General features: G+C 41.6%; 3 protein-coding genes and 1 long non-coding RNA gene across 6 annotated transcripts; 2 read left to right on the top strand and 2 right to left on the bottom strand.

Moving 5' to 3' along the window:
• Positions 1-19: 19 nt before the first annotated feature.
• On the top strand, positions 20-4,912 carry LOC118405141. 2 transcript variants are annotated; one of them, XM_035804560.1, is made up of 7 exons: positions 20-373; positions 535-753; positions 913-1,006; positions 1,597-1,723; positions 2,143-2,643; positions 2,937-3,025; positions 4,680-4,912. In XM_035804560.1, the coding sequence occupies exons 1-7, from the start codon at positions 202-204 to the stop codon at positions 4,723-4,725; spliced, it is 1,248 nt and encodes a 415-aa protein (XP_035660453.1). In that variant the 5' UTR covers positions 20-201; the 3' UTR covers positions 4,726-4,912. The 2 variants fall into 2 exon arrangements, with proteins under 2 accessions (XP_035660453.1, XP_035660452.1); XM_035804559.1 differs by having other exon boundaries at positions 33-373; positions 2,937-3,072; positions 3,339-4,895.
• LOC118405148 lies at positions 3,926-7,062 on the bottom strand. Of its 2 annotated transcripts, XM_035804572.1 has the most exons (4): positions 6,874-7,062; positions 5,981-6,089; positions 5,581-5,648; positions 3,926-5,209 (listed from the first exon to the last, which is right to left on the bottom strand). In XM_035804572.1, exons 3-4 carry the CDS (start codon positions 5,642-5,644, stop codon positions 4,140-4,142), a joined length of 1,134 nt encoding a protein of 377 aa, XP_035660465.1. In that variant the 5' UTR covers positions 5,645-5,648; positions 5,981-6,089; positions 6,874-7,062; the 3' UTR covers positions 3,926-4,139. The 2 variants fall into 2 exon arrangements, with proteins under 2 accessions (XP_035660465.1, XP_035660466.1); XM_035804573.1 differs by lacking the exon at positions 5,981-6,089 and having other exon boundaries at positions 6,874-7,061.
• A 179-nt stretch (positions 7,063-7,241) lies between these two features.
• LOC118405163 lies at positions 7,242-8,492 on the top strand. Its single transcript, XR_004829849.1, has 2 exons — positions 7,242-7,373; positions 7,591-8,492. It is a non-coding gene; the product is annotated as an uncharacterized LOC118405163 (long non-coding RNA).
• Positions 8,493-9,166: 674 nt separating this feature from the next.
• Positions 9,167-16,431, bottom strand: LOC118404395 (dimethylaniline monooxygenase [N-oxide-forming] 2-like). The gene is made up of 11 exons (XM_035803465.1): positions 16,306-16,431; positions 15,350-15,567; positions 14,427-14,673; positions 13,835-13,890; positions 13,159-13,260; positions 12,987-13,108; positions 12,477-12,597; positions 11,881-12,028; positions 11,322-11,470; positions 10,623-10,727; positions 9,167-10,201 (listed from the first exon to the last, which is right to left on the bottom strand). The coding sequence occupies exons 1-11, from the start codon at positions 16,418-16,420 to the stop codon at positions 9,872-9,874; spliced, it is 1,713 nt and encodes a 570-aa protein (XP_035659358.1). The 5' UTR covers positions 16,421-16,431; the 3' UTR covers positions 9,167-9,871.
• Positions 16,432-19,069: the final 2,638 nt, after the last annotated feature.

Raw genomic sequence — 19,069 nt, 5'->3', positions numbered from 1 at the left:
ATTTTGTATTTTTTTCACTACTTCTTAGTCTTTTTTTTTTTTTCTTGTGTAATATTTTGGGAGAAAATGACCCTTGCCCTCTTGACTTCCGTCATGTGTTTCCGGTTGTTTTGATTTTCCCGCCGTACGGGCTTTCTGTCATCCGTTCCGGGCTGTTATATTTCTGTTCCTAATGTGGTTTAATTAATACGTTTAATCAATATGAGTTCTTCAAACAGCTACATTAGCTCTTTGGAGCCTAATGACCGAACCAGGTATTTTGAGAAATTAATGGTAAGTGTCGAAGACGCCGGCGATAGTTCAAACCCGGAAGTGACTGGTTCGGCGGTGACTGGTGACGGTGTACGCCTACCTGACCCATACAGTCTGACAGGTGAGGATCATGTGTACATGTGTTTCTAGATTTTGATAAGGTAGATTTTTGTGTCAGATAAAGGTTACAAAAACATGAGTACGTGTAAATGTGTTTGTTGCTAATCTCTAGAAATTCTGGCTACGTAACGTTATGTTTATTATCATTTGTATGTTATACAGGTTGGAAGGATGATTTGAGCCTCTGGCCAGATACGGACTATGGGTGCATCTACACCTACCTAATCGAGGCTCCAGGTCCGTTTAACGGAGAAGCCATGAAAGCCTATAAATCCCTGGAGGCGTACAATCTCTTTATAAGTGGCCATGTGAGGGAGTGCAGGTACCACCCTATTGGAAAAAATGTGAAGGTCTGCTTCCTTAAGGCCAAGGTTGTGCCAGGTGGGTGTTGGAGTGCATTGGAACAATATTTCTACTTACATGTACCTGTAGTGAGAACTCTTGAAGATGAAGAATGAGATGCGTGATTAGTATTTAACTGTCAGATACGTTTTTATATTTACTGTATTATCTTTTTTTTCTGTTACATTTGTGTTTCAGGACAGAGAGTAACAGAGACTCCTCACAACCCATGGGTGTGTTTGACCAAAAAAGAGGGTTATGTCATGGCAGCTCACTGCACTTGTATGGCAGGGTAGGTAATATAACTGCATTGACCATCATATCCAAAAAGTCACATTTTTATCTAACAGTGTTCTCGTCAGATGAGGTCCATGGCAAGAAACAGTTTTAGAAATAATGAAAGTCAAACTAGTACTCACCTGTAAATGTTCCTCCGTATATTTCCAGGGAGGAGCGACCATGCAGTTTGTATGTGGCAAGATAACTGTCTTAATTTTTTTCCTTGGTTCATGTTCTTGTGCTTGATGGTTTCCAGTTGTATTTGTACCTGTTGCAAATGCATTTCTTCTTGTTGATGTTCTTGTTGCAGGTTTTACTTGTTGATGTGTTTCGTTTTCTAGGTAATTTGGAGTTATCAACAGTTCCTGAGAGTGAGTATACTAACACATATCATCATGTAGATGTAGATAATGCTAAAAGAAATGTGTATATAGTAGAAATATTCAAATATCACAGAGACTTCCATAATGAGAAGATAAGGCAAATCTTTCATTGTACTGTGAAGCTGGCCAACTTATCCGTTCCTTTTACCATTAACTCTAAAATTGCTCCTGACTATAGTACCTATAATGTATACTCATTTTTTGTTATATTTCAATGTAGATTGGGAGAGGTCTGCAGCCATGTGGCTGCACTGCTGTTCGCAGTGGAGGCCTCCAGGTCTCTTCAGGAAAAACGGACGTCATGCACCAGCAGAAAGGCCGTGTGGAACAAATATTACAAAGATAAGGTCTGTTCATATTTGGGCATTATAATTGAGTAGAATTTTTTTCAATGTCTACAATTTTTTTGCCTAAGTAGACTGTTATAACTTACATTAATGAATGGATTTCTTTGCTTCTACAAAATCATGTGGCATTTACATGTATCCAATTCACAATATATAGCACTACACTATAGATTTACAGCAATATAGTAGATGTTCCTAGCCTGGAGTCCAGCCTTGTTGTGCTTTAGTCCACTCCCAACGGTGGCTACCCCGTCAATGCCATGGGGTAGCGACCTTTGGGAGCGAACTAAAGCACAACAAGGTTGGACTGCAGGCTAAGATGTTCCTCTTTGTAAAGTGTAATATCTGACATGGCCACTGTATAATGCTTTTTCTCACATATATTATTGATAATTCATTTTGTGGATTATTTCTTTCAGGTTGATCCACAAAGGGCTGAGGACATGGACTTTTCGCACCCTAAACATGGAGTCCAGATCAAGAAGGCGCGCCGGAAGCCGCAGTGTGATGTGCCACCACTCAGTGAAGAAGAGGCCGCTTCTGCTTTCTCACAACTGAGGAAGCTGTGTCCCACTGCCAGTGCTGTCATTAAAGAGGAGGAGGACACAGACACAGCATCAGAAGATGAGTCAGATGTCAACACAGAGACGCTTCCCCCTGTGGTATACAGGTCTTGTCATCCAGCCAAAGTCCCTGTTACTAGTGTTAGTGTAGACAGCATCCTTGAGGATGTTCGGTGCAACCCCGAGCAAATCACAAACCTCAACAAAGCTACAGTGGGGCAGTCCAAGTCTGCTTTATGGCGTCAGCAACGCAAGGGTCGTGTGACTTCTACATCCATGCATGATGTCCTTCATGCATCAAACCCCACCACTGCAGTACGGAAGGTCATGCAATATGACTGCAAGGATTTGAGCCAAGTGAGTTAACTGAAAACTAGTACAGTGTACACTTGCAGGAAGCCATTTTTCGTAGGTAATTAAGGCACACAAAGAGACAACATTACCCTGTATATTGGAACATGTACCATAATAATCCCAGAGCAAGTGTAGCTCTGATCTTTATTTGGATTTAAACAATACCAGGAGTCTAAATATTTCTGCAAAGTGTGACAGTCTAAATGTTCAGTCAATGCGAGATAGTGTCATATTAGAGATGTAATTCATTTGTGCTTTCTATGTCAGAAATTCTAAATAGGGAATTTCACTTTCAGGTTCCAGCTATACAATGGGGGATGAAACAGGAGGAGAAGGCAAGGCAACAGTACCTGGAAGCTACCTTGTGCATCTGCAAGGATGTGAAATTGGAGGAAGTGGGGCTCATTCTCTACAAGGATTTTCCCTTCATAGGTATAGCTAATTTTGGCTCTTACTTCAAACTTATGAAGTATAGTACATGTAATTGAGTACCAACTACACAATGTCTAATTGACTTATGATTTTGTTGATGTAACAATGAAATACATGTACTTGTTTTAACAATTGCACTGTATTCGTACCAAGTGAATATGTGCCATTTGCAGCATTTGGCAAGTATCAAAAGTAAGTACATTATGTTCATGTTTGAAATATCAGAAACTTTGCCACTAATTTGAACATTACTGTTGTATATATAGGTGCATCTCCTGATGGGATGAGACAGTGTTCATGCCATGGAAGAACTGTGATTGAGATCAAGTGCCCATACAAGTACAGGGACATCTATCCTGCTGCAGATCTGTGTCTATCAGATGCCAACTACTGTTTAGATAAGGATTGTAAGCTAAAGACAGGGCACAGATATTACACCCAAGTCCAGACACATATGCTGGTTACCGGTGTCTCAACATGTGATTTTGTAGTGTGGACTAATGCAGGCATGGTTGTAGTAAATGTTCCAAGGGACCAGTCACTGTTAAATGTAATGTTGTCTACATGTGTCCAGTTTGTAAAGTCCAGTCTTATCCCTGAGATACTGACCCACAAGTTACAGTGTGGAGACTCTGGAGTAGATGTGACTTTCCAGGAAGATGATGACCCAAACAAACGTTACTGTTCTTGTCAGAAACCAGCATATGGTAGGATGGTAAAGTGTGATAACAATGAATGTGAGTCAGAATGGTTCCATTACAAATGTGTTGGCATCAAGAGAAAACCAAGGGGCCATTGGTTCTGTCCCTGTTGTCAATGCTAAATCCTACTGGACAGTTTGAAATACTAAAAATACTAGTATAACAATAGAAGGCATTTTACAGTTTTATGTCATGTTTTAAAAAACTAATGTAAAACAAGTAAGAATTGTACTTTGTGGTATACTTATTATATTGTAGTGGGCTTCCCAAAAATTTGTTTTGTGTCCCTTTAACATTTTACCTTCAATCTCAGTATTTTGATATACAGAAAAGGCCAGCTCGTGCAGACAACATTGCCATTAAAAATTACTTGATTAGCTTTGGAAGTAAGTTTGTAAGAGCCGCACAGATAACAACACTGTCACTGAGTAGAGGGGCAAATGTTAATGGACAGATTTGGCTGAGAATTTGGAAGTTCTTGATTCTTTCAATTGCACGTTCTACATGAATTCTTAGAGCTGATATCTGTCTGGCATCTTGGACGATACGCCCCGGGAGTTGTGTCCTTCCTGTGGTAAATGGTGGCATAACTAGTGTTGCTCCTTTCAGGGCAAGTTCCTCAGAAATGGTGAATCCCCGATCTGCCATAATCATATCACCATATTCCACTTTGTTATAGAAACGACTTTTTAGCGTAATGTCTTTATCAGAAATTCTTCCACCCCAGGAACTGGACAGAAATGACACTGCTCCATAAGGTGTAATACCTACCAGAAATTTGAACGTATGATGGTGTTTATAGTTACTCCAGGTCTTTGCTCGGGTCTTTAAATTGTATGGCCTCTCAGTGAAAATCTCTGAGCAATCAATGATGACTCTACAGTTTGAGTATTTTTTTTTCCGAAATTTTTTGGGAAGATTGCGCTTTACGGTTTCCTTGGACGGCCAATGAATCAGGAACTTTAGTCGGACAGCTAAGATTGGAATACAACGGTTTATGACTTTTGAAACTGTGGAGGCAGAAACACTAAATCTCAAAGCTAGATCAGCATTTTTGAGGCCTAGTCTCAACTTCATGAGAGTCATGAGTATTTGATCCTGCTGACACATGGACTTTAGAGGAGCAATGAAATCACTAACAAGTCTAAACACAAACATAAACAGTGCAACAGTAGGTATTCCAGTGAAGAGCTTGCATTTTGCATCTGTGAGATTGGAGGCTGATGTTGATGATTTCTTGATTTGTTCTTGAAGGTGATCACGTTCTTCCCTAAGGTTGTCAGCTTCACTTTGAAGGGACTCGCAAAACTGTTCCAACTTACATTTCTCCTCTTGTACTTTTGTGAGCTGTTCTCTCTGAGTCTCTACACTTTCAGGAAGGGGGTCTCTCAGAGTCTCTACACTTTCAGGAGGAGGGTCAGCGATCATTTCTTCATCTGAAATAAAGCAAATCCGAAGTTCAATGAAAGTGCTATGTGATTATGAGTGTCATATATCTGAACTGAACTGAATGTTCTAAACTCTGATTCATATGTATGTATTGTTGTTTCAATATTTTACTCATGCAGGTTGCATGCTTCTCTACTTGATTCACATCTATATCCCCACTCCGAAAACCAAGCGGATAAACTTTGTAGCAAGTAGTCTTGTGTGTATGGTATGTGATTCATGTTGAATAAGTGACAAGTGATAGATTTACTTGTTGAGCAAGAATGATAGATTAAACTGTTGATCAAGAATTTATATGTTTAGGATTACTGATTGTATCCATTAGACACTTTTCTTATTCCCTCTGTAATGCCCTTACCATTTAGTGATGTAGGTGGGGCTTCATTCTCTGATGACACCCGCAGCCTTTTTGCTGCACGCATATACCTGCAAACAATGAAGCATGTTGTAAGTTGTAAATCAAAGTTGCATGCTTTGTTTCCTACATACATTCTGTTAGCATAGCATTTAGTGATTACTGCTGTGAATGTTATGAAATATAAAACATTTGACTAGGTGTAAACTCTAACATGAGTAACTTACAGGATCTTTGTGAGATTTAACTGAATCCTTGGTAAAACTTTCATGGTCATCTTCTCAGGCAAGGAGGTAGAGTATAGCAATGTTTCACACAGGCATGAACAGCCTGCCTGCATGAACAGCATGAGCAGTAAATCAAATTTCAATAAAGAAACATTGAAAACCCCAATGTTACCTACCGATCTTTCTTGGCAACTGGGTTTCTTGAACGATTGCAACTTGCTGAGGTTGGGAGGTTAAACAAGCTTGGGACGTAATCTGGATCTGCAGGGTCTTTAGAAGGGTTCCCTGCAATGCAAGAAGCAAAGAACTTGTCAGTATTATAAACATGATTTTAAAATGAGGTGGCAATTGGTCTTGTGGTTAGGGTGTAGGACTCATAATCCAAAGATAAGTATGAGTTGGAATCCCTGATAGGTCACTTTGTTGTAGTGCCCTTGGGAAAGGTACTTAAACCATACTTTACACCTATTTCCTCACTTCACTAAGGTGAAAAATGAGTACCTGGCTTCGGCTACACACCTCGGCATGTTAAACTGAAAGAACCCACCACACTTATCGAAAAGAGCAGGGGATCATCCCGGTGTGAGTGGATCAAACTCCACAGTCTGGTTCTTTCTTTCCCCTGCACTATCCCACAATGGTCCGGACCAAGGTGGAGGTCTACCCGCTGGGGGCCTCCCCACACAATATGCTCCAGTAGGGGCCATCTGGGGGTATTCCCATGTAGATGTAGATGATTTTAAAGACATTTTAAAACATTTGTAGATGTCTTCGTCAATCAGTTAAGTGATGTACGTTATACTTCTGGTATACTATATATGTATACGTCCATCCCAGATACTTTACCACTATTTATAAGTCAGACCCCCCCCCCCCTCCCACGTGGACGCGCTGTAAAACTTTGATACATGTAACATTAATATTCACTATCCTTGATATGGCATGAATCAGCGACAAAACTTACTTAAGCTTTCCGCAGATGTGTAACGAAAAGTACACTATTACATCACGAAAAATGTATTTATGCAAGGGGGACAACAACAAAATATAAAACATATAGATCACAAACCTGAGATGAAATGGTCGCTGCACACTCTCTCGTGGCCTCGTGGTGTCCACGCCGCGGTCGGGTTTTTCTTTCCCTGCTCAAAATCTGACCTTTTTAAGGCTCTAAGCCATGCAGCCCTTCGTCCTGGTTCCGCAGGGATTCTAAAAAAACTTCTTTCTACTGCCTTTATCCTTCCGGTTAGTACAATTCATCGCACAACAACTGGTCGGCATGTTTGCGTTTCCCGCGCGCAACTGGTGGGCGAGGAGGGTTCAGGCCGTCCTCCTCGCCCACCAGCAGCTTTTTGCCTACCATGACGTCACGTGACGTAACCGTGACGTCAGCGCGATCGCTCGTATGAAAAACAAATTTGGTAATTTCAAATCTTGCAGCTCACAAGGGAACAGAGTGCGAGGAAAAGAAATCTGGCGACGCATGCGCAGCTGTCCCGTGTACCGAAAAGCGGACCATCTCCCTCCCGAGACTGGCGCCCCTTCACACACAGATGAGACTCAACTCGGGTAGGTTTACACCTTCCGCAAGCTTCAATATCCAACATATGCGTGATGTAGAAACCAACTGGTGAATGCATCAACAACTGACATCGGTGAATGGTAGACAATCATCCCAAGCTAAACAAAGTATTTATTTACTCGTCACCTTTGATTTTAGTCTTTTAGCTAAATAAGCGTTCGTTCATTCATAAATTCATTCATCAATCCACTTTTTCTACTCCAGAGCGTTCCCGTGACCGTGAGCGCACCGGTTTGAGGACCCCCAAACGGAAGGCGGCTCACTGCGGCGTGCAGCAGCAGCCATTTGGTAGCAGCTCTCCCTAGCGCCGAGGGTGTGCACTGCAACAAGGCGACGTGACCATGCAGCAAAACTAGCCATTGAGTAATCTCCAAGCAGATCCTATGGTAGCATAAGATAGTATCAAAAGCTGGAAGAGGTGTGAAGCCGGCTTAGGAAAGTGTTCCTCTACCAGGGACAATGCAAATGGACACCTCTTGACTGACTACACCCCTTGGTTAGTTTGGTACTATCTTATGCCATCGTAGGATCTGCTTGGAGATTACCATTGCGTAGCCTCCACCAGGCTCCACAGGTCGCTGGGAAAATAGTTGAAATTGGCACTATAATGCAGAAAACACGCCAGATCAGAGGAGTTAAATGGCCGAGGAGTACAGTTTGTGACCTGTGGAGCCTGGTAGAGGCTAGCCATTTAGTAGTGTCAATTGAATTTGGGGAGTTTGGAAATAATGAAAACGTAATCTATCGGAATGAATTTTGACCAAATAATCGACATCACATTGCCAAAGCGAAATGTACCAGGGCCAGTTTTCTGTCTGGAAAGTACAAGTATATTTTTGGTCGTTTTTAAACTAACTTAAAGGATATTCTGCCAGAAAAGCACAGACAAATTTATTCTAAGGAGTTAATACAACATGGCAGCTACGTGTATTTTAACTTTATATGGACGAGGTAAAATATAGGCACCCTGAAGAATTGCAAATATTAAGGGAGAAGAAACTTCGCTTTTGTATTTGTGGGGTTTTATTGTCGCTCTGCTACAGATAAACCACTTTAAATGTGATTCGCATGAAGGATCATCTTTAAGAACAATCGACATTGTAAAAGTTGTACGCGTTATTTTCGTACACAATTGTAATGATTTTATCAGCAAGCTTTTGGTGCCCATGACAATCAGTGAGTTTGGAATAAGCCAGGCTGCCGCTTTTGTACAAGGAACAGGATTATTTCCTAAGATGAGTAAAAGTGGCCATCAACGATCCCTTAATCGAGACGGGGGCCGATACCGACTGTAGGGTACCTTTGACCCGTCGCTGACGTCACATTATGCCATTAAGGTCACGTGATATATTAGTCGGGTCATTTAAACTTTTGAATGATCAGAGGACTGACCGAAAACTTGTTGTGACCCAGGGAGTCATACTTACCCAATTTTCAGAATGCTTGAACTTGAAAGCCTTAGTAGTAGCTATTCTCCAAGCAGAAATTACATGGAATGGCTTAGTAGTGGTCTTTATTTGTTTTATGTGTAGGCAGGGCAAATGACGAAAAATTGCGGTCACTACAATCCCACACCCCTTGGCTGTAATCTTTGCTTTGAGAATAAGTTTAAACAAAACGTACAGACCAAGATGTCACTTCGACATTGGAAACGCCCTTCCTTAGAAAGCCCAAGACAAAAAGGAGAAATAGAGCAAGGAAGTAAATTAGAACGCTGTACATACGCATTTTTATGGCAGTTTCCCTAGTAGTTGTTTACACAAGTCCAACGCTCTTTTCGGAAACAAGCATTTAATAAAGTCGCACATCTTGAGGAGGTATGAGTATGTAATATGTATAATATAAGAAGAAGAAAGCTCAATGCTAACAGCAGTGGTGAAAGTAGAGGTTAAGAAAAATGGATTACTATTTTTACATTCAACAAAGAAGTAGTGCATTCTTTGACAATCACTTTGAAAGCATCTCGTAAAGATAAGACTTTAAGCCCAAGCCTGATAGAAAGTCCTTGTTTAAGCCCAAATGCCAATTTTAAAGTTAGGACAAAACACAAAACATTACACTGTACTTGCTGGACGTCCATTGAGAGATCCTCATGGTAATTCAAAATAGAGGAACACTTGACTTGGTGTATACGAAAGGGAGCTGAGAGAAGTTTTGTAATGGATTAATTGTACTGGACTTTATAAAGAACAGGACTCTAATAAATGTATGGATCTAAAATGTATTTTAGTTGTCAATTTTTTTATCAGTAAAACATAGATGAAAGGGTTATTAAAAGTTCAACATGTCAAAATATCTAGCTAGAAATGTAACATGTTTACATTCACTTGGTCTAGCTAGCCTAGCAATATATTTGGGCATACATCGTACCGAAGTGTAAAGTTCTGGCACACAAGTATTGCACAGTTCAATTTTACTACCAAAGTAACTTACCTTGCGTGGACGGTAGTCTGACCAATCATTTAACATTTCGCGTGACAAAATATTACATTATAACTCGTATTACGACTGCCACAATAACAACGACAACAACGAACAAAACTGAAATCGAAGAAACCGCCGCCATCTTGCTGGGTGACGTCACATCCTTCCCGGCATGCCTCAGGCTGTAGAAGGTGTTCCCGACAGCCTCCTTGGTGTAGTCAGCGGCTCCAGGCCACTGGTGCGGACCGACAAGGCGGTAGTGGGCCGGTAGGGGCGGCTGGAAGTAGACTCGGAAGGCTAACCGGGGATCTTTGAGTAGAAGCTTCCAGAAACTTGGCATGGCTCCGATTTCCCGCGCTATTTCGTCACGATAGGGGATAACACCGATCTTCTGTGGAATTCAAGAAAAATAGATATTTTCAGAGAAAAGTTGACAAGAGTAAACATTTTCTATCATTTTAGTGTTAATTATGACACTTGAATTGGTCATCTAATGGAAGACTTTCAAAACTATTGACGGTGATCGTTCTCCTTCACAAAGGAGACCAAAGTCGTCTGAAAACTCCTCTTTGGTCCCCTCTGTGCAGGAAAATGGATGGTGAAAAATACAACTGGAAACTAATCTCATCATTATAACTGAGTATATATAATTGCATGCTAATTTAACCCGAAAATTTTCAGGAGACATCGTAGGATACAATTGAATGGTTTTCAGTCTAAACTTGATCAATGGCCGGTAGGGCATTGCAGCATTGAATTTTGAATTAATTTTGTACTTTTATAAGTTTTCTCCATGAAAAAGGAAGAAGTACCGGTAGTTTACTGCGCATGTGTTTCCCAAGAATCCGGTGTCTGTCTTCCCTGTCTCTGCGCACGCGCTCTAGCATGGTTTGCCGGTCTGGAAGCTTTGCTCGACCCTTAATGAAAATAAAGAACAAAAGTGATCAATCAATTAACAAACAACAACTCAATACAATTTCTCGTCTAAGGACAAAGTATGATTTTACAAGTTAGTAAACTTGTTTTTTTCTGATATGCTCTATTCCGCCGTAGCCTATTCTATTCTATTCTATTCTATTCTTTTTTTATTCTATTCTGTTCTATATTCTATTCTATTCTATTCTATTCTAGTCCATTCTGTTCCATTTAATCCTTTTAATTGTATTCTGTGAAGAATTGGCCGATGACAGGCGATAAATGAATACATTAATGAGTAAATGTGCGAATGAATGTTTGTGTGGTTTGTCGATCGGAAGGTAAGACATCCAGGTAACAAGATACGCCAAAAAGCAGTCACTCAAGCAACTGAATAGGATTTTGGAAACATCAGTCAGACGTTTCATATAGCATCCACTATCTTTCGTTATTGACACTTCAGTGACTGTGTTTTGGCGATTGTATGGTTTATTGTGAAATAACCTTCTACTTGTGACAATCACATGATTTAAGTTGAACAAAAAAGACACATTTGAACACATAAAAGTAAAGTCAAACAACAGCTATCGCGTTACCGAGAAGACCCGGGCAGCCCATCGGGCCTGGACCTCGGCAACAGGCGGGATGGACCCTCGGACATGGAAGAAACCAATCACGGCCATTGAGGGGTGGGGCAGGTTGGCTGGAAACACGAGCTTGTACAGGTCCAACTTCGTGGGGTCCTCTGTAATTATAGATTCGTATTTGTTCATTCAAAACATGTATTGCCATACGGTCTACTGCATAAAACTGACAGGCGGTCTACTTCATGGCATTGAATAAAAAAACTTTCTAATTGGACAAATTCTCTTATTTCGTTTTTTAGTTTCAGGTCCTGTTTGAAAACAACAACTGAAAATACGTTGCCGAAATTTGACTACTGTCGGAGGATAAATAACGTTATGTATAACGGAGCGGGCCCTAAATTCGCCATTGTATACGTATACCGTAAATTCATCACTTTGTGTTTCCTTTATTTTTGAGGTGGAAAGGGAGAATGATAAGTTTACTTCAATGATACCTCCAAAGTAGTACAATGAAAGATTAATGTGAAAAATCAATAAAAATGCCAAAAACCTAAAAATGATGTCTTACTTGCGAGGATTGAGTCGTCCAAGTAAGAGACATTGGCTTCTACATAACCCGTTGCGAACACAACTGCGTCGATGTTTTCCAACTTGGTGCCGTCTGCAAGGAGCGCCCCCGTGCGAGTGAACTTCGTCACTCCAGGTCTCAACAAAACCTGAAGGTAAAACATTATAGTCATTGTGATAGCAGACCGCAGCCCCTTACTAATACCACTTTGCGACCGTTACATGTAGAGGACTACAGGTATAGATAGATTGGTGTTACACTGATGAGGATGTAACGTTAACACGATGCTGAATTGTGTACATTCATAGTATTGCGAATTGCTCACTTTCGCAATCTCCAGTCCATAGACACACGCATACGCACGCACTCGTACACACGGACAGACGCACACACGCACTGACAAACTACAAACACGCGGGCACGGACAGACAGACACACTCACGCACATACACACACATACACACACACACACGTACAGAGACACACACAATCACACACCGTGACACTCATACTGACACACATGCTCAGCCACACACTCACACACGCGCGCACACACACAAACACACATAATCAAATAGGCACTCAAGAATGCACACCTTGCCACTTATGAGGCTGTACCGCAGCTCATCATTGACCATGACATGTTCGTACATGTCCTTCGCGGTCTCCAATCCGTAGTTCCTCTGGTTGACGTGCTCAGCTAGAGTCTGTCTCCTCCTGCAAGTAAACAACTGGACAGTTTCAGAACAAGAACTGAACATTTCAGAAAGATTTACCTTACATGACTAAGTTGCTGAATGATGCAAATGTCACCAGCACACTATAAGTGCAATACCTACTGTCTGTCTTGTGTAGTGAAGATGAAAATTGATATCAATGTTTGACAATTTTATTCTGTCCATATATATTGATTTTAATCAAATCGGTAACACGTACGTATTGTAAACAGTACTTGTTTTTTTTTTCGAAAATAGCGATTTAATATAATACAACTATAACATTACCACTTTTGTAAACGCATGCACAATTCAGTCAACCATTATAGATGACTGCGAGGCCCTGTATATTTTATGTGAGGACTGAATAAACCAATCTACTACTATTACCTGTGTGCGTTGATGACGGCGGGGTAGGTGAGGAGTCCCCGGGACCCCAACATGTCTATGGGTGTGCCGCCATGAGACAGGCGGGGGTAAATCCACGTGCCATCTCGCATACTCAGGTATAACTGGGGAGCAATGGTATAGCATTAGTGGGTAGTTTTTGTTAGATGAAGGCGGGGTAGGTGAGGAGTCCCCGGGACCCCTGCATGTCTATGGGCGTGCCGCCGTGGGACAGGCGCGGGTAGATCCACGTGCCGTCCCGCATGCTCAGGTACAGCTGGGGAGCAATGTTATAACTTCGTAATATTTTTAAAATTCGTTTATCATTATTGAACAACATGTTAGGCCACGGCAAGTAAATTCTATGGATTACATCAGCGCGTTCATTACTTTTCGCCTGACGTATTAAAGAAAATAGTTTTTTCACCTTTGGAGATGGTCAGCATGACGGGAAATTACAAATGAGTGGATATACAACATGTAGTTGTAGCGCTGAAGGCTAGACATCCAAGTAATAAGATACGCCAAAACGTATTTACGGACTCAAGCAACTAGATAGGATTATGGGAACGGTCAGACGTTTTTGACAACGTGTCACTGACAAGTGTCACTGACGAAAGACACCGGATGGTGTCTGAAACGTCTGAGTCGGTCTGACCGTTTCCATAATCCTATCTAGTTGTTTAGGTAACGGATTTTTGGCGTATAGTTGTAGGCTAATGATGGTACTTGTAGAACTACTAGATGTGACACTGCCGTTTTTGTTTTGAGGAAGGAAGCATTTGAAGGTAAGTGTTGAACCAAAAAAAATCATTTGAAGGTAAGAGTGAGTCAAATCAAAAGAACCACACCTTTGAAGCCACATGAGAAACGTCTACTGCAACGTCACCAGCTGAGTTTCCCGCCCCTAGGGGAAGATGCGTAGAGAGAAGTGAGGGTGACACAAATAATGATTTGCTTCAACACTACCACATCAGTTAATATGACTAAATCAGTCCTATACCAGAAAGACATATCTAAACCGGACATTCCACTGCAGTACCATATAAAGCCTCTAGGGCGCTCAATATCGAACTTGACTTTTGTTGGGTTCTAACCTACCTACCAAATATCATACGGATCTAGCAAGAGCATCTCTAGTCATAGTGTTCAACAACAGAAGCACAGACGGCACTAAATGTCTATAATAACCTTCTTTGTGAAAGTAATGACAGTCTCTGCCACAGAGAAACCTGCATTATCATATAAATTGATAAGTAGAACCTCCGTGTTCCTGGTTTGCATGTAACGTTACGTTTTTCTCTAGCTTCTTAGATTTTTCAAATGGGTTAGAGCAGATCGATCCAGGATTATTTATGTCAGATCAAGTGAAGTCGAGTCAAGTTAAATTAAAAGACTAGGATTGTACTCTGATGACGACAGGAGTACTAGTACTATACGCACCAATAACTAAAACTCTCTTCCCTCTAAACGGGTCGGGACTCTTGTATTCCCGACTGTGCATGGTGAGGCCGGTGTACTGTTCGAGTCCGGGGTAGTTTGGGGTGAAGGATCTAGAGAACGGACCGCTGCACACCATCAGGGCGTCGTACATCTCCTCTCTGGGAGATCCCTCCGCCGCCATGCTGACCGAAGACACGATCCAGCGTCCAGTGGTCACGTGGTCTTCTGCCTTACGAACTTCGACCACCTTGTGGGTGAAAAGTACAACGCACCTTACTTTGCTTTCGGTGTCGAACAAGTAAAATACCCCCCCCCCCCCCAAAAAAAAATCAACGTGCCAATGGTATTAAGTCAAAGGTGCAATTTATCAAACAAATTATACCACATTATGGTAGATTGCACAATGCCCAACATTTTCGATCTCTTAATCCTTAATGGATCCATCCCTAGAAGGGCTGACGTCACATGCGTCATATTTGGCCTAACTTTCAAAGTGATGTGCTTAATCGTGCTGCATCATGACGGATGTTTTATTTCATAAAGTCTCTAACCTGAGTGTTGAGCCCGCCTTTAATAAGTCACGTGTTTGAGGTACTGGTCATTCACACATAACGAAGGCTGTAGGGGCAGCCGGAAAGCACAGAGTTGTGTCTTTTGTGTCGGCTCATAAATAAAATTATCATCTTTTTACTCATTTGTCTGTGTGTCCGAGTTGAATAACAGTTTATTTGATAAAGTCCCAGAGTATTTCCTGAGTATTTCTTGAATCTAAATTTGTTAAGTCACGTTTCTGGGGTATTGGCCATTAGCACTTAACGAAGGCAGAAATTTGATAAGTTGTGTCATTTGTTTTGCAATTGGCTCATACATCTTTTTTTTTTGTCATTTGTCTGAGTGTGTGTCTTTTTCATAAAGACTCTGACCTTAGTGTTGAGCCTGACGTACTTGCTGAGCCCGAACGTCTCTGCGTACTGGTGCAGGTACTTGTGTAGCAAGTGGCACGACATGTAGGCTGGGTAGTCACGCGGGTAGGGGAAGTCACTGAAGCACGACGACTCCTTACTGACGTTGGTGATGAGGGAGTTGTACACACTTGAGCCTTGTTCGGGACGGACATCATCCGTGTAGTACCAGACTCCTCCTAGCAAGGAAAACAAAACAAGGGTCAGGAATTTCGTTTCATTACAATCCAATTTCGTTCCATTTCGCACGTTTTGTTCACTTTTCATCCGCTTATGTAGTACCGAACTCCTCCTTTGAAATTTCGTTCCATTTCACACTTTCTGTACACCGCTCGTCCGTGTAGTGCCAAACTCCTCCTATGAAAGAAAACAAACAAAAAAAAAACGCCAGGAATTCTCTTCCATTTCGTTACAATTTCGATCCATTTTGTCCCAAAACAAGGCAGGATATGTAAGCTGGATAGTCACGCGGGTACGGGAAGTCACTGAAGCACGACGACTCCTTACTGACGTTCGTGATGAGGGAGTTGTACACACTGGAGCCCTGATCGGGACGGACCTCATCCGTGTAGTACCAAACTCCTCCTAGAAAACAATTAAGTCACAAAACATTATTCAACATCTTACTGCTTCGACATAAGCACACACACACACACACACACACACACACACATGCATGCAAACAAACGCACACACACACACACACTCTCTCTCTCTCTCTCTCACACACACACACGCGCAAGCACATATACATATACAGACACACACAAACGCACACACACACACACACGCACACACATATCCGACGGATCGAGAGAGAGAGAGAGAGAGAAAGATATAGAAAGCGAGTTAAGAGAGAGAGAGGGACTTAGGAGAAGAAAAAAGACGACTGATCCAAGAGACAAACCACGTCTTACCTATATCATCGTGCCTCTCGAAACACACGGGCTCCAGCCCCTCCTCTAGGCACGCCTTGAGTGACGTAAGCCCGCAGACGCCTGCGCCGATGATCGCCACACGTTTGCGGCTCATGGTGAACAAAGTCAGGACACTGGTAAGGGTTGACTGGAAGAATTCAAGATACAACAATTGTTAGTTTGGTCTACTTTATAATCATACGGCCAGAAGAAGAACTCTGACCAATCCGAGAGCCCCATTTCATATCGGTCACGATGCCGTTACGTCATAGAATTCGCTAAGTGGTGTTATATGACTAGTGTTGAATTATAAACTACAAACGCCCGAAGTAGAGTTACACAAGGCACTGACACGCCTGCGTCGATGATCGCCACACGTTTGCGGCTCACGGCGTCAGTACACTGGTAAGGGTGGACTAGTACTGGAAGAATTTAATGCAACAATTATTAGGTTGGCATAATTAGAATTATCATATAGCCAGAGGACGTCGACCGATCAGAAGATGCCATGCCATATCTGTTATGACGGCATTTAACATCATACATCGAATCAGAAAGAAAGTTACACAAGGCATTGGCCAATCTGCGGGAGGTTCGTAAGAACATGGTTTGTTTCAGAATTAAAGGTTTGTCTATAATCATTAGAAATATGAATTTGTCTGTATTACTTAAGGTATGCAGTAGGGAAACATAGATTGTATCTGATCTATAAAGCTGCACTTTGCTGTATACAAAAAATCTACACTCTTCTTTAAGATCTTGTTCATCTTCTATGCTCAATTTTCGGACAAAAATATGCGATGGTAACGGGGAATGGCTATTAGGTCTACGTCACAATGCAATCAAAGCCCTCTTTTATATAATAGCTTGCTTATTCTCTCTCTCTCTCTCTCTGGTAGACCTTTCCCTTCCAACCTAGTCAGCCCTTTTGCTTGTTTGGCCAGCGTGGTATGGCATGATCAAAGCCTTGCAACTGTGAAACATTAATCTCCAAGCAGATCCTACGGTGGGATAAGATAGTATCAAAGCTTGTCGAAGAAGTGTAGCCGGTCTAGGAGTGTGTATTTCCCACCCAGGCCGGCTACACTCCTTCGGCAAGCTTAATAATGCGCACAATAGGATCTGTTTGGAGATTAATTAACATAAACAAGGAATATGACACAGGCACACGCACCTTGCCAAATGATATTTATCACTTTTAACAGAAAAAGACAAAATCAAATGCACTTACTTTATTTTTGACAAAGAGTGTCCAAGTGTCGTCAGATCTGCTTCTAACAAGAACGTATGGTTATCCAACCGGCGGACTTTCACCCGTGACCTTTGGCCTGGTGCCCTCACGAGCAGTGCATGTTCCATACATGTTTGTATTACGTCACTTTGTCAAAACATTCGTTCTGTAGCTGCTGCAGTAGTAGCTGTTGTCATGTCCGCATTTAACCTGGAATCCAGTCTACTACTGGCTCGGTTACCGTAGTTAGTTTAGGCTCTCTACGGGGCCAGTGTAGCTCTCAGCCGCCGGGGTAATCATTCACACCCGGTAGGATTTTCACGCGGTTAGACTTGGCCCAGTGGGAGTTAATTGCCTATTAATTAACTCCCACTGGGCAAAATCCTACCGGGTGTGAATGATTACACCGGCGGCTTAGAGCTGCACTGACCCCGTAGAGAAAATATACTAACTACGGTAGGCCGTGCCACAACTAGACTGGATTCCAGGTTAGTCCGCATTTTGAATGGGAAAATATATGGAACTAAAGTATTAATTTTATAACTTGTACCTAGCGCAAATTGTGGCGCAGTGTAGGTGGAGATACCCGCCAAGCTGCACGGAAAACTAGCCAGAGGAAAATACATTTGCCTGAAGATTTTCCTATCGATTTTTTTCGTGATTCTTAAACTTTGAAGGAGTAGCAAAAGCACCAAGACAATTAGCCAAATTAGCCGAGGTATTGTTTTAACTTGATGTCTGACGTCTAACTAATCTCCAACCGTATCTATTCATTTCGAAATCCTTCAAGTAACATCTGAATTTTCATGTGTTTACTTTTCTTCAAATCTTCCGATGCTGCAAAATTCTTGTACCGGTATAGAAAACGTCATAACAACAGAAAACAAATACAAGTATTGGATTTCCTAATTTCCCCACTTTATTGACAAACGATGCTGTAAAATTGCTGCAGTTATACAGTTGTAACATTTCTACAAGAATTTCACTTCTCAAAATCTTTCACTTCAAACCCTTGCACAACGACTATGTCTTCCCGTCTCTTGCCATTTGACGAAGGCAAATAAATACACCATAGAGAACATCAGTTAACAGCTTAGAATATCAGTCTCCTTTTGTGTGCAAACTTGAAGAATGTAAACTACACTGGCAAGTACACAGAAATCCTGTCCACACTAGATTAAGCAGTGAACATAACGACGAAAGTTTGACAATAAGATTATTAAAACTAGAAATGTAACATTTGCAAGAAAATGCAATTTTTTTCCTCTCACAGTCTAGCCCATCGAACTACTGTTTTTTTTTTTAAATTCCTTCTCAAACACATTCATATATATGATGAACAGCCTCTCCAGCTCTGTCCTGCCATTTGCTACATTATGTAATTGAACACCACAGGGAGTTTGCTACTGTACCAGTAACCATGGTGACAGCCGTCTGGACCAGGTCATTGACCTCATTTGTTTGGAACAGGAAAAGTAGAAGAAACGGAGCAAAAACAAGTGAGTGTAAACGTGAGTGTCTCACCCCTGAGGC

This window comes from Branchiostoma floridae, chromosome 17 (genome assembly GCF_000003815.2).
Source record: "Branchiostoma floridae strain S238N-H82 chromosome 17, Bfl_VNyyK, whole genome shotgun sequence".
NCBI classification, from domain to species: Eukaryota; Metazoa; Chordata; class Leptocardii; order Amphioxiformes; family Branchiostomatidae; genus Branchiostoma; species Branchiostoma floridae.
The sequence above is the reverse complement of the archived record's forward strand: the minus strand, read 5'-3'. Positions and strand labels throughout refer to the sequence as shown.

Excerpts from the sequence above, each read along its gene's own strand:
- LOC118404395 (XM_035803465.1), bottom strand. The coding sequence starts at position 16,420 with ATGAGCCGCAAACGTGTGGCGATCATCGGCGCAGGCGTCTGCGGGCTT. Across the intron at positions 12,598-12,986 it reads GCCGTCATCAACGCACACAG|GAGGAGACAGACTCTAGCTG; the intron begins GTAATAGTAGTA and ends GTTTACTTGCAG. Across the intron at positions 10,202-10,622 it reads ACATGCGCAGTAAACTACCG|AAGATCGGTGTTATCCCCTA; the intron begins GTACTTCTTCCT and ends TGAATTCCACAG.
- LOC118405148 (XM_035804572.1), bottom strand. The coding sequence starts at position 5,644 with ATGCGTGCAGCAAAAAGGCTGCGGGTGTCATCAGAGAATGAAGCCCCA. Across the intron at positions 5,210-5,580 it reads CCCACCTACATCACTAAATG|ATGAAGAAATGATCGCTGAC; the intron begins GTAAGGGCATTA and ends GCTTTATTTCAG.
- LOC118405141 (XM_035804559.1), top strand. The coding sequence starts at position 202 with ATGAGTTCTTCAAACAGCTACATTAGCTCTTTGGAGCCTAATGACCGA. Across the intron at positions 374-534 it reads TGACCCATACAGTCTGACAG|GTTGGAAGGATGATTTGAGC; the intron begins GTGAGGATCATG and ends TATGTTATACAG. Across the intron at positions 1,724-2,142 it reads ACAAATATTACAAAGATAAG|GTTGATCCACAAAGGGCTGA; the intron begins GTCTGTTCATAT and ends TATTTCTTTCAG.